The sequence below is a fragment of the Plodia interpunctella genome, chromosome 14 (assembly GCF_027563975.2).
Source record: "Plodia interpunctella isolate USDA-ARS_2022_Savannah chromosome 14, ilPloInte3.2, whole genome shotgun sequence".
Lineage (NCBI taxonomy): Eukaryota > Metazoa > Arthropoda > Insecta > Lepidoptera > Pyralidae > Plodia > Plodia interpunctella.
In genome coordinates, this window is record NC_071307.1 from 8955214 (window position 1) to 8970542 (window position 15329).

At 36.0% G+C, this 15329-nt stretch overlaps 1 protein-coding gene across 1 annotated transcript; it reads left to right on the forward strand.

Moving 5' to 3' along the window:
- The first annotated feature begins 56 nt into the window (after nt 1-56).
- Pgm1 (Phosphoglucose mutase 1) lies at nt 57-14937 on the forward strand. Its single transcript, XM_053755074.2, has 10 exons — nt 57-442; nt 813-894; nt 1511-1710; nt 7236-7392; nt 7617-7805; nt 8032-8232; nt 9024-9231; nt 10523-10706; nt 11404-11483; nt 12122-14937. The coding sequence occupies exons 1-10, from the start codon at nt 203-205 to the stop codon at nt 12258-12260; spliced, it is 1680 nt and encodes a 559-aa protein (XP_053611049.1). The 5' UTR covers nt 57-202; the 3' UTR covers nt 12261-14937.
- Nucleotides 14938-15329: the final 392 nt, after the last annotated feature.

Genomic DNA, 15329 nt, shown 5'->3' on the forward strand with positions numbered 1-15329 from the left:
ATAAATTATCAGTTATGAACGCGTCTTGAAATATTTGACCTTTGTTGACATTGATTTGACACTTCATTGACAGTTCAGATTTTCGTAACACTTGCGCTGGTGACCTTCCGAACTTCTGTATCACTAAAAGTATTAATTACAACAATATATATCATTTTATAAAGATAAGAACGGTGCCAAGTCATCTATTTGTTCGAAAGACATGCCTGGAGTAGTTACGGTGCTCACAAATCCCTACGAGGGCCAAAAGCCGGGGACAAGTGGTCTTCGCAAGAAAGTTAAAGTTTTCCTTCAAGAAAACTACACTGAAAACTTTATTCAGAGCATTTTAGACGCAAATAAGGGTGCTATTGTTGGTTCTACGCTTGTAGTTGGAGGAGATGGCCGATATTTGCTTAAAGAAGTAGTGGATATAATTATAAAAATATCCGCCGCGAATGGGGTAAGCTCAAATGTTTTACAATTATATTCAGGAGCTTTTTATTTATAATGCTTTTTATAATTAAACAAATTTCATAAAATATGACTTTCTTTTTTATAAAGAAAACATTTATTCTTAATTCCTTCGAAAAATTGACTACTTAACTGTTATCTTATCAAAATCTCTTTTCATATATCCTTCTATTTGTAAAAATCACTGCAATATCACAATAATTATGATGACTTGTCGAAATAATAAAATGATAATTCTTTTAATTATAAAAGCAAATGCTTTCGGAATATTGTTTGTTTCTATAATATAATGAGAAGATCTTATTTCCATGCTCCAAATATATGCAAATAATTCAATAATATTTAAATATTTTTTTCAGGTTGCCAAATTGTTGGTGGGACAAAATGGCATTCTTTCAACACCAGCAGTCTCTTGTCTTATCAGGAAATACAAAACTCTTGGTAAGTGTGGCTATTTACATTTTGTAGTCAATCTAACCTTGATTGTTTATTGTTAAAACTTAGGTGGTCGACTATAACTCTGTTACTGATTAAGAAATTCCCATTGTGCAGAGGAGACTAAAAACAATAGCATTCTGATAGGCAGGCCGGTTGTAAAATCACAGCCAAGTATTCAAAATGTTCAAAAATTTTTTTCACTGTCCCCGGGCTTTGCACGGCAAACAAAGAAGTGAAAGAGAGCTTGCAAAGGAGACTGAGTTGAACATTATTGATGCAAGAGTGACTGCGTTTATAGTAGACTAGCTGCACCCCAGGTCTTCGCTCCCGTGGGAACTTAGAGATAAAAAGTATGTATTATACCAGCTTATATTCTACCTGTGTATCAAATTTTATAACAATTGGTACATTGGTAGATTTTGCATGAAAAAGTAATATACATACACACATTCTCATAAACATTTGTTATTTTGTGGGATCACTCTCAACTTTTCAGATTTCTGTCAATAAAATATGATTTGATAATATTCTAAGAATAGTAATGTAGCATACATTCCCTACAATCCTTTACTGATATTATACAAAACATTTTTCCCATGAAATTTTTCATTCTCCACAGGTGGCCTAGTTCTCACCGCATCGCACAACCCGGGCGGAATCAACAATGACTTTGGCATCAAGTTTAACTGCAGCAATGGTGGCCCAGCCCCTGATCACACCACCAACGAGATCTACGATCTCACCACCAAGATCAAGCAATATAACATTGTGCCAGACTTAAACTGTCCTATTGACAAGATCGGAGTGCAGACTTTTAGAGTGAGTTTGTAGGATTCGGTGGAAAAATAGGCTATTTAACCAAACAAGCCAAATGAAATAATTTTCTAAATAAATAAAATGAATAATTTTATATTTGAACATAACTCCACATAAACACCGAAATATATTTAATGATTTTATGAAAAAGAATTAAAATCTTATATCATACATTGAATATACTGGTGTAGAAAATATTCTCTTTTAATATTTTTATATATGTGTATTGCTGGGTTTTCATTGTGGTACACAATGTGTGTAGACAGCAGTGGTTATTGAGGTGTATTATAGGCATTGAGATGTGTTTTACAAAAGTTTGTAGCAGGTATAAAAAGGCTCGCGTTTTTATACCTGCAATAATAGCATATTACTAATAGTAATAGCATATTACTCGTAATATGCTATTACTTATTACACATATACTTAATATGTACACTATCATTATTTAACATTGACATGCGACGTAGTGCCAGCATCGGACGTGTTTTTGTTAGCTCTGTACTTACATTTTTATTTTAGTGCATAAAAGTTCATCTTAACCACTGAATTTTATATTACTGGAAGCAGTTATTTTTGGACCTCATTACAATACAAAAACTGTGATTGTGCTCACTATATTTCAAGAATTATAAACAATTAAACTTCCAAAGTGATCAGTGACATTTTTCAAAAGTGGGTGACCGTAAAAGATTGTTTTTACGAGTAACATTTATCATCGGAGCAAGTTATGAGGAGTCCATATATGTTTGATAATTTCGTCACTAACACTAAATACAAACTGGCTCAGCGGTAGAACGCACGGTGGACGTCCGAGAGTTCATGGTTCAATCCCCAGTCGCAGAATATAAAAATATTTTTTCAAAAATATTTTCTTCAAAATTGGCTTTCAACAACTAAAATATTGAGGAGATAAAGTAATACGAAATTTATAATATCCTTTATTAGCAAAATAATTTCCTAATAATTTGTCTAACGATATGGCGAATTGCGACGAACATTGTATTGCCTGCAGAGATACTTTACCACCAGTCGGCGAAAGAGAAATGTGTTTGTGCACATATTGCAAACAAGATTACCATCTGAGATGCTTAAATATAGATAAGAATACATTCACTAAACTAGACTTAAAATCGAAATCGCTATGGAAGTGTCCTACTTGCTATAATATAACTAATCGACGCAAAGGGGATAACACAAACACACCAGTTAGGAGAGCGGTGGTTTTGGATGACTCAGTAATGTCATGCGACGACTCACTTATTGTTGATAACTCTTTACAAAATCCACAGCCTTCTGCTTCAGTACGCCCGTCTCTGGGAGGGGAAGTGACACTGCAAAGTATCGCGAATTTATTGGATTCTAAACTTGAATCAAAATTGGATGAAAAGTTTGAATTATTTAAGAGATCATTTCAATCTAGTATGAGCCACCTCATAAAAAAAGAAGTAGTTGCTGCTATTGACCAAGTCAGGCTTGAATTTACACAAACTACAGACTTTTTACAAAACGGGCAGAAAGAGCTCAAATCGGACATCGAGTCGACTGATGCAAAGGTTAAGTCACTTGAGAAACAAAATACTGACCTGAAAAAAGATTTGAATGCTTTGCAAAGACGTCTGGAATCGATAGAAAAAGTATCGCGTAGCCTTAATGTTGAAATTCAGGGAGTGCCCGAAAAGAGAAACGAGAATGTTATGACGCTCGTAAAGAATCTGTATAATGCAGTGAGCTTACCTACTACAGATACTGAAATTAGTACTTGTCGCCGAGTTGCGAAGTTACCTACAACTGCATCGAGCCGCCCACGTAACATTTTGCTATCACTGCCCTCTATGCGCCACCGTGATACTCTCCTGTCAGCTGTCAAGCGTTACAACAAATCAAACCCCGGTAACACATTAAGTTCTGTGCACTTAGGGATACAGGGCGACAAATGTCCTGTCTACGTTTCTGAACACCTATCACCAGAGTGCAAGGAGCTTTTCGCCTTGTCCAGAGTAGCAGCCCGAGGAAAATACAGATACGTATGGGTTAAATATGGAAACATTTATGTTAGGAAAGATGAGAACTCTCCGGCGATCCACATTAAAAACAAGGATTGTCTATCGAAAATCAAATAGTTTTATATTTATAGTGATTATTTAATTATATTTATTTCTCATATTATTATATATTTTTTTTTTTTTTTTCTATATAACTTTGTAATTGAATTATTTGATTATGCTTATGTACTATCAAAATGTAAATCGTATGCGTTCTAAAACACATCAGCTATACTTAAACATACTTAACAGTGATTACGATGTAATTTGCTTGACTGAGACAAATTTGGATGTAGGTATTTTTAATGAGGAGATGTTTGATGAGCGTTACAATGTATTCAGGCGAGATAGAAATGAAAGTTCTTATAACGGGAGGAAGGACGAGGGAGGAGGGGTAATCGTGGCTATTAAAAAATGTTATACTGTTATTCGTAGATCGTCCTGGGACAGTAACTTTGAGGATGTCTGGATTTCTATACTGCCCAAGTCCTCAAACCATTCTCCATTAAATATATGCTTATGTTATCTTCCACCTTATCTCCTTTCCGATGATGTCAGTAAATTTATGACGCACTGTCAAAATATCATTCTTAATAACAACTCTTCAGGACATTTTATACTGGTAGGCGACTTTAACTTCCCTGAAATATACTGGAATAAATCTGATTTGGATTCGCGACTTACCCCTGGCTCTGCTGTTTCCTCCAAGGACCGCTTTCTTTTTGACACAATGGCGTTATGTGATCTCAAACAGTACAATAGCTTTAGAAATTGTAACGATCGCCTCTTAGACCTAGTATTATCTACTATAAATGACCTAGAAGTAAATGAAATTGACCCACTATTAAATCTTGACCGCCATCATCCGGCTTTACTGATAAATCTTGACTATTGTAATGGCAAACCTAATCTTATGAAGCCGAATCCTAATGTTTTAAAACCTAACTTTTATAAATGCAACTTCGATAATGTTAGAGATTATTTAGGTAAAATTAACTGGTATGATCTATTTGATGGTTTGGATATCGATAGCGCCGTAGAAGCTTTGTACGAGGAAATTAATTCTGCTATTCTATTGTACACACCGCTGAAAAAATGTAACCCTCATCTATATCCGTACTGGTTTAGTTATCCCCTTATTCAATGTCTTCGTGAAAAGGAAAAATATCATAAATTATTTAAAAAGTTTGCCAACCCAAGGGATTACGACACGTATAAAATGTTGAGAAGTCGCAGCAAACATCTAATGGACGCATGTTACAAATCTATGCAGAGGGAGGTTGAAAATAACTTAGATAAGGACGTTAGACAATTCTTTAAATTTGTTAATAATAAAAAGTCAGGTGCAACTAGGGGTGTTCCTGAATCTATGAGTCATGGTGATAAATTTGCTACAGACCCTCAAGGCATTTGTGAACTGTTTTCTACATACTTTTCTTCGGTCTATGAAATTTCTGACAATAATGATTCTACATTTGCACTACCTGACAGACTTAATCTAACACTAAATAATGTTTTCATAACCAGAGAAGATATAGTCAAAAAAATCCAATCATTGGACTCCCATAAGGGGCCTGGGCCAGATGGTATACCATCATTGTTTGTCAAGGAATGCTGTGATGAGCTAAGCGAACCATTGTTCATTGTTTTCAATAAATCACTCAATAGTGGTATATTTCCTAATGTTTGGAAGAATGCCTACGTTGTGCCGATACATAAATCAGGGGATAGAACTAAATGTGAAAATTATAGACCAATTAGCATCTTATCCTGTATAGCAAAAATCTTTGAGTCTCTTGTTTATGAACACGTCTACAGCCATGTTAAGCAAGCCATCTCTAATTTTCAACATGGTTTTGTTTCTGGGAGGTCAACTGTTAGCAATTTATTAGTATATAAAAATTACATATGTCAGGCATTTGCATCAAACAAGCAAGTTGATTCTATATATACTGATTTCTCTAAAGCCTTTGATAAAGTTGACCACAGAATACTCTCGGCTAAATTGGCTGCATATGGGATACATGGCAATTTGTTAAGATGGTTGATTTCATATCTTTCCAACCGCAGTCAGATCGTTGCAGTTAAAGGATTTTTATCAAAACCGGTCGAATTAACATCTGGAGTTCCACAAGGCTCCCATCTAGGTCCATTGTTATTTATAATATTCATTAATGACTTAGTTGAACATATTTCAAGTGAGGTTTTGTTGTATGCGGACGATCTTAAGTTGTTTCGAGTAGTTAATGGTGTTAATGACTGCCTGATGCTCCAACGTGATCTTGACAATATTCAAAATTGGTGTTTTCGCAATAAAATGTATTTAAACGTGGACAAGTGTTTTTACATAACTTTCACCACAAAAAAAAGTCAGATACAATATGAATATCATATAGGGAATCAATTATTAGCCCAAAAGTCTGTGGCAAAGGATTTGGGTGTCTACTTTGATTCTAAATTGAATTTTAAGGAACATTTCGAGTATATCTCTAATCGTGGTTATCAGTTGGTTGGTTTTATTATAAGGATTATGAAAGATTTTAAGAAGCCGTCTACTTTGATTTATCTGTTTAATGTATTAGTTCGTTCTGTTCTTGAATATGCTTCGGTAGTGTGGTCGCCATTTTATAATGTCCATTCTGCAAAAATTGAGGGCGTTCAAAGGCGCTTTTTACGATCTATATGTTTTAAATACGGTTTAATCCGCACACTCGCAACATACGATGATAGGGCAAAATATTTTAATGTGACTAGATTGGACAGACGAAGACAACTATGTGAGTTGGTGTACCTCCACAAGATTGTCCACTCCTCCATTGATTGTCCTGAACTTGTTAACCTAATTAATTTCAATGGCCGGTCTCGGTTGCGAGATCCGCGCATTTTCCGCCTGATTGCTTATAAAAACAATACATCGTTCTTTAACCCAATAGTTCGAATGTGTCGCGATTTCGACGAACTTAGGCGTCGTAACGCTGATCTAGACATTTTCAATCCTAACCTGTCTCATTATAAACGCATTGTTAAATCTATCTTGGATGAACATTGTTAAATCTACCTTGGATGAACTAAATTCTTTAAACATACTTGTATAACCTTAATTTTAATTTTATGTATAATTGTTTAGCTTTGCACTAGTATTTATTTTGCAAATCTGTGTACACTCCAGTGGATTTCAGATTGGTTTTTAATTACTGTTATTTATATTAAGTGTTTTTTTATCTGTAATCTGTTTGTGTACCTTATCAATAAAAATAAATAAAAATAAATAAAACAAAAAAAAAAAAAAAAAATATTGTCTAACATATTAAGTGACAAGTATTAAACGCGCACATACCTTTTTTGTATGTGTGCGCGAGGTTTTTTACGAAAAAGGTATGTGCGCGTGTAATACCTGTAGTTTTTCATATATAATTATGCAACGCGATAGTTTAAAAGTACCTATGTAAGTAAGTAAGTAAATAAGTAGTAGTTATTGTCTAACAGGTGGAGGATCGTCAATTCACAGTTGAAATAGTGGACTCGGTGCAGGACTATGTTGACTACATGAAGGAGATATTCGACTTCCCCAAGATCAGGGCTCTCATTCAGGGCTCCGAGCAGAGGAAACCGTTCAATGTGCTCATTGACTCAATGAACGGAGGTGAGAAGTATTGAAAATTTTATATCAATTAAAATACCTGATAGGGATATATATGTTTTGTTACTATTGCACTTAACAATATTTGACATTGTCAGAACGAGACATAACATACTTTAGCTTAAAGTAAGAAGTAGTAGTATTGATGTTTATTGTATTAAAATATATATTGATTAATATCAATATAAATAATTATTTTATTATATTTAATATAAATCTATTTACAGTAACGGGTCCTTACGTGAAGCGTATATTCGTGGATGAGTTAGGGGCTTCTGAGAAGAACGTGAGAAGGATAGTGCCCCTGGATGACTTTGGTGGAGCGCACCCCGATCCCAACCTGACGTATGCTGCGGACTTAGTTGCGGCCGTCAAGGACGGAGATTATGACTTCGGCGCTGCTTTTGACGGTGATGGTAAGTAAGAGTGTTAGTAAACTGGGATTTTCTTCTAAATTAATTAATCGTTTTCAGATTTTCTATATATGTATATGTTTTTATAAAATGCTAGCTTTTGTCTGCAACTTCGCTCGTGTTCACCCACTACTATATATATATATATATATATATATATATATATATAGGTAAATAAAATATATATATATCTATATATTTAAATGTCTACAGTGTGTGACTGTTACAGGTGACCGCAACATGATATTAGGCCGCGGCGCTTTCTTCGTAACTCCATCGGATTCCCTCGCCGTCCTCGCCAACAACCTAGAGCATATACCTTACTTCAAGAGGGCTGGAGTACACGGGTTTGCCCGTAGCATGCCCACCGCTGCGGCCGTCGACAGGGTGGCTGTTAAGAAAGGAAAGGAGATGTTTGAGGTACCCACTGGTATGTAAAACGAAGATTTAGCTTAATGTTTTTTTTTTTAATTACCAAAAAGGTGGCCTGATGGTAAGTGGTCACCACAGCCTATCATCGCCTGCAACAACAGGGGTTACACACGCGCGTTGCCTACTTTGTGTCCTAGGATCTTTTGCCACAGTGCCCTGTAATCACATCGCCTCTCTCACCCTTCAAACTGGAACACGACAATGCAAGAGCTGCTGTTTGGCGGCTGACGTAGATGAGAGTGAGGTACTCATGCAGACGACGTTTGTGCCAAGGTCTTCCTCTGGTTTATGTATGAGAAGTGAGAAATTTAAGTGAGAAATCAGATGTACTTATTATTTAGTTTTATTTTGTTTCTCACTCATTATCAAACCTTATAGGAGTGAGAAACATATGTGGTATTCAAATGCAGCATTCGTTGTACTTATTACGTAAATATTACTATACGTTAAACGTTATCTTCAATGATATAAGTCTGTCATTAGAGATATTATTTAATTACTATAATTAAAGATTTAACTATTATAATTTTACGTGATAAGTTGAGAAACTAAAAAAAGCTTTTTTTGTTAGTTTATTTAATACCTATTTATTAGAAAGCATGCTTCTGATTTATTGACTTTTGCATACCCATAGTCGGTAAAACATATAGACTCAGCTTTTGTTTTGAACACCAATCTTTTGTACTTATATTTTTTCCAAAAAATAATCTTTTTTTTTCTCCCAACTCTCTAAAATGCGGATCGAACACACAAATTCACTCGCTCAACTCTAAAAATACATTGTTTTAGGTTGGAAATACTTCGGCAACCTGATGGACGCCGGTCGGCTGTCCCTGTGCGGCGAAGAGAGTTTCGGCACGGGCTCCGACCACGTGCGGGAGAAGGACGGCGTGTGGGCGGCGCTGGCGTGGCTGGCGCTCGTCGCTGTGCGCGCGCTCTCGCTCGAGGACATCCTCAAGGCGCACTGGGCTGACTTTGGACGCAATTACTTCACAAGGTGAGAACTTGCAGCTACAATTAATGCTTTAATGAGAAACACAACCTTAATAGTCACTTGTGTAGCCATTGCTTTAAATTAACGTATATGTACAAATCATACATTTTTAGAAATTCTATATGTAATATAACTCGTTACAGAGTTTGGTAATTCAAAAAAAAAGTTAGTTGATCATATATTTTGCAGATTTCTTTTCAAAGTGTGACATAACAAAATTAAAAATTATTATTTGAAGCGGTGGTATTGGGTTGCTGGTGTCCACGGACTGCGGTGTTTGCTTACCATGAAATAATCCGCATGCTCATTTACACGCTATACTATAAAAATATCATATGCTGGTAATAGTTTTATTTTAATAGCATTTTCTTACTATTTTACTGAATATTTACTATATTATTGAAGCGGTGGGTGTAATGGTTAAGACGTCCGCCTGTGGGTCGAAAGGTCTCAGGTTCGTATCCTACTCGTGCCGTATGAGTTTGTATACCAATCTGACACATATATTGTAGTTTTCATCGTCCACCACTTGCTTCCGGTGAAGGAAAACATCGTGAGGAGTTTAGTTCCGGAGTTTAGTTCCCTAGAGTGTATGCGACTACCTGCCACTAAATGGCGGTAAGTAGTCGTAAAAGTCATATCAGATGCCTTTAGGCGACTTGAATAAAATCTATCACCAGTGTTAGCAATAACACACTTGATATCATTATTTTATAACTTTGTTACTATGTCATGTCATGTAATAATTTCTAATTTTGTTAACTTTTGTTGACACTTTAAAAAGGTCATTCTTGTAATGTAACAATGTTTTTGCGAATGAACTTTTTTATGTCCCCTTGCTTATTGATATAAGAAAAGTTTTGTTGCCGAGCCCCTTTGTACCGCGAGACCTGGGTCGCCTCTGCCTCTAAGTAACTGTATTGACACCCATTTGTTCTACTAGGTAGAAAAAATCATAGTACAATCGTAGTTACTAATTGATTATTCTTTCATTCTCAATCAAACTCAAATCAACATCAATTCAGAAATTAGGCCTTCAGCACTTTTTCACGTCATTATTCCAAATTAAATAATACCAGCTGTGCCCGGGGCTTCGCTCCCGTGGGAGTTTCGGGATATGGAGTATTAATGTGTTATTCCAGTTTATACTCTTCCCATGTAGCAAATTTCATAACAATCGGTCTAGTAGATTTTGCTTGAAAGAGTACATAACACACATACATGCACACACTGACTCTCGCAATAATAATATCAGTAGGATTCACCGAAGCTACAAACTACTAGCGTTTCTCAGGTACGACTACGAAGAATGCGCGAGCGACTCCTGCAACGAGATGATGCAGGTCCTGGAGGAGAAGATCACGGGCGCCGGGTTCGTGGGGTCGTCGCACTCCGCCGGCGGCAAGACATATGTGGTCAAGTTGGCCAACAACTTCTCGTACATGGACCCTATCGACCAGAGCGTGGCTATGCGACAGGTATGTATGAGAAACTTGTTGTCACATCACTACTAACTCCCTGCCCTTATCTGGTTTTAATAATAATAATAATATTTATTTCAGACTATGCCCATATCGTAATCATATATTAGATTTAGTGAAATTATATCAAATTATATCAAATTAAATTACATTAAATTCAAAACAAATTAAGTTAACTACTTATCTAGTCTCATATGCTGGGACACGTGAGTTTTAAACCAATGTGCCCATACTGGGCTGTCCAGCTTACTTGCAATAATGTTCGTAACGCCGTTGGGGCCACACCTAACTCTGCGCATCAAAGAAGCCATCCTTTTGCGAATGATTGCATAATAATTGTCTACCCATCGCGCATCCGCCAACATCCCTGACGCACTGCAGTTTTATGTGTTAACGCCAAAATAATGTATATATTGTGTATTTGCATAATAAACTGGTGTTAACACACTAGCGCCATCTAGTGACTTCAGCTTGCACAGACTACAAGGAGAAAATAAATATCGATCATCTCTACAATTGGTTAATTATTTTATTCCTAGATGGCGCTAGCTATTCTTAAGTTTATATATAAGTTAATTGTGCCTAAATAAATATGAATATAATTTTCACATAGATTTGGAGTTACTCCATTTAAATCTTATTTTATTCTTCAGTATAAAAACAATGCTTAGCTTAATATTGGTTATTATTTTAGGGCTTACGAATAATTTTCGAAGACGGATCCCGTATCATCCTGCGTTTGAGTGGCACTGGTAGCTCTGGAGCTACGGTCAGGTAAACATACACACACTTCTTTTTGTTGTTATGTCTAATATGACTTTGAGTGGCTTTGCTGTGACGTGTGGTTCCGCCCCAGAATATGACCACTGCATATCGTTCCGTGGATGTCGTACGAGGCGACCGAGGATACACAGCCTAGCTGGTAAGCTATATAATAGGAAGCTGGATCATCACAGCCGAATCACATCACATCGTTATTTGTTTACACTGACGTCGGGTTTCGCGGCGTCACAGCCCCGAATGCGACCGGGAACATGAAAGAGAGACTTTGAGGAACTTTAAATTAATACACAATTTAATATAAATTAGATAATACATAAAAATTTCAATTTTATATAAATTAATTATCTATTCTTATAATATTCTTGCGAGCGATTCTTGGGAGCGTTGCACCAGTCAACTTTGACGTTAACTTCAACCTGCGCGCAACAACGCAAATTCGCCCTTTAATCGGCGCGGATCAAAGTTTACTTGTGCAACTAACCCAAGTTTAGAAATAATAACTTTATAGTGAGCAAGAGCACTGTCCCTGATAGACAGGGGCGCGCGGGTTCAATTCCCGCTCGATTCCAGAATTTTTAAATCCATTTAAACTTTATAGTAATTAATTAATATTTTCTTTCTCTAAAAAGGTTGTACATAGACTCTTACGAGGCTACAAACGTACTAGGCGACGCTCAAGTCATGCTGCGTCCCTTGATCGACGTTGCGCTGCAAATATCCCAACTGCAGAAGTACACGGGCCGTGACGCGCCAACTGTTATCACATAAACAGCTGATTCAGAGGGTCTGCACACTAGCGCCATTATCATTTTTATCAATTAATTTTTAGTCTGGCAACACTAGGTGTTCCAATCTTGATCGTTCTAGTTGGTTTAAAATCCCTTTTGATTAGGGATGGGCCGATGTTCGTTTCACATTATGTTAAACCGAACTGCGGTGAATTGAACAGAACTTCGGTATTCGGTTAAAGTCACATTCGGCCATTCGGCCCATCTCTAGTTTTAATCACTTTCTTGACTGTATAGTTTTCTTTTCTATAAAACCTTTTTCGTTTTCTATAAAACAAAGTGTAGTCACAATTTACAACATGGATTTTTGTGGACAGCCTTCACTTTTCGATAAATTGTAGCGACGAGCGTAAATATGTCCAATACACAAATGGGTTTACGCCCATTTCTGGTCCAATAGAAACCAATAATGGTGGCGCTAGTATGCGGTTCGGCCCAGTTTTATGTGCCGGTTCCACACTATCCTCGAACAATTCGCCAACTTTGGCGGATTCCGAATACATTGCTGATGTTTCATTGCGGTAAATAAAAGCACTCGTACACAATACATGAAGTATTCGCGTCGGCATCTGTCCGAGTTCGGCGACAGTGTGGAACCTACATTAAATTATGTAAACGCAAGGCTCGGATACCTGGTTAATTTGCGTCTCGTAAGTGCGTCTGGATATATTTAGAAAAGAGCGTTTTCATGACGATTCAACTCGGAGAGAATCCATTTTTTCGGCTTCTGATGGAAGAGCGTTTTCATTTTGTTCAAATTGTCTTCTGTTTTCTCCGCCAACCGCTCTGAACGACCTTTGACAAAGTAATAAAAAAGAGAAAAAACATAGTGTTGTTCTTTTCTTGCACTTGTTTGATTGAAACCTAGTTAAAACTGGAAGAACTCGCAAAAGAGTTCCAATCGGAAAGGAATTTAAAAATATATATTTTTTTTAAATTAATATTACTTGGTTAACAAGTCAACCAGGTAAAAATACCGGTTTTAAGCCTTGTGTACAAGACAATTAAGTACATTTCACAATCAAGTTTTAGCATAAGATAACATAAGATATAAATGAACATTTAGTTTTGAAATCTTTTTGAAAATAATTAAAAGAAAATCTCAATTACATAGAAATATAGTAAAGATGGGGTTTCAGATATTTTTTTCGTCACCACATTGCGCTAGTGCAACGTGAGGTCTAGATAACTGTTAGTTAGTATAGTTATCATTCTCGACCGCCACAGAGGGAAGATCTTCCCGCCAAGCTAGGTGTTGCGCCGGGGAACCGCACGGCTCCGACGGTGTCATGTCGGAGGTTGTATGTATGCTTCCAATCGAAAACGCACTGTCTGCGCGGTCTGGGCTTGTTAGCTGTCCATAGTGAGTCGACTGTCGTGCCATCTGTCCGCAGTGTCCTGTATCACTTGTGTGGCTTGTTATTCGTTGCGTTTTGGTGCATGTTGCGTGGTAGATGTCGCCACAATAGTAATATTAATTAAAATTTTGAATATGACAATCGGTTGTGTGGTTGTGTCCACGGAGTTGTGTCATATCGTTGACCCTTGTTGTGGAGTGTGATGGCATAATTTAAGTATTAGCCATAACATACATACCTATATAATTCTGAAAAAATACTATTTTTCCGAAGCTGCAAACAAATCATGATTAATATCTTCAGATATCTATAACTGCTAAAAACTGTAATCTACAATATCGTAAGTTCAAATTTGCTACCTCACAAGTAGAATTTATGTCTTGAAGTTATGAATTATACACTGAACAATACAACTGCAGCATTTCAATCTGTTTTTTTTGTAGATTATAAGGATTTTGTTATAATTATATTATACTATTGTTACCCATGGATTGTTATATGTGTACAGATCGATTAACCTTTAAAGTTTTAGCCGCGGCATGATCCTAAAATGCCCCTAACACCAAACACGTATGTTCATGCTAATTGCATATTATTAAAGCGGTGATGGCCCAGCGGTTAAGAAGCCTGCCGGTGAACCGAAAGGCCCCAGGCTCGATTCCTACTCATGCCGTATAAGTTTGTATACCAATCTGACTCGTATACAAGTAGTTGTTTTCATCCACCGCTTCTAAAGAAAACATCGGTAGTCGGTAGTTTAGGCGACTTGAATAAAATGTTACACCAGCAATATACACTCGACACGAAGTATTGCATGCAAGTCACGCCTAAAAAATATTACAAAGTTTTAATCGTATATACACAATACAAAACTCCATCCTAGGGGTATTTTTTTTAATTTGTATACATAGATAGACTAAGAAAACTATAGACAACGAGCTTAGCCAAATGAGACGGGAACATTTCCATACAAAGCGACAGTTTTGGCGTTGTAAATCCGGGCACACGGTAAGGGACAAAAGATGTTAGCGCTCTTTCCCGTTTCTTCTTGTGTAGTTCTTATACGCATTTCGAAGAAGATTTCGCGAAACGGAAGATTTGACGAAGTCTATTGTTTTCTCTGTCTACGTATACATATATGCCGCGTATGGTTATTATGAATATTATATTGTTAATTACAATAAAACTACGTTGAAATTATTGTCAGAATTTATTTTAAAATATTGGCCAAAGATCTTTTTGCATAACATGTTTTTATTACCTATTTTTATTTTAGTTTAATAAACTTATTACGAATTATTCGTTTTTTATTTTATTAATGGTATAGTTGACTAGAATATAAAACATTTAAATAACAGGAGTGTTTCTTATCACATATACATAGGTAACCACAAGATAACACAAGATCGTAAGCATTGGAAACTTTAAATAACTTAAAATAGTAATTGAAAGAACGAGATAAATAATATTTTAACTAAATTATGCTTTGCCTTGGATAATTACAGATAATGTCATTAATTGCCTTGATTAATCAATAATTAATTGTAATCAGTTCTTTCTTATCATCTTTTCCCATTTTTGTTGTCTGTGGATCAATTGTATTTTTATTACATAAACTTATTATTTACTATCTATATAAATTTAAACATTTTTATTCTTTTAATCATAAAAAAATCACAACGAATTTTAAG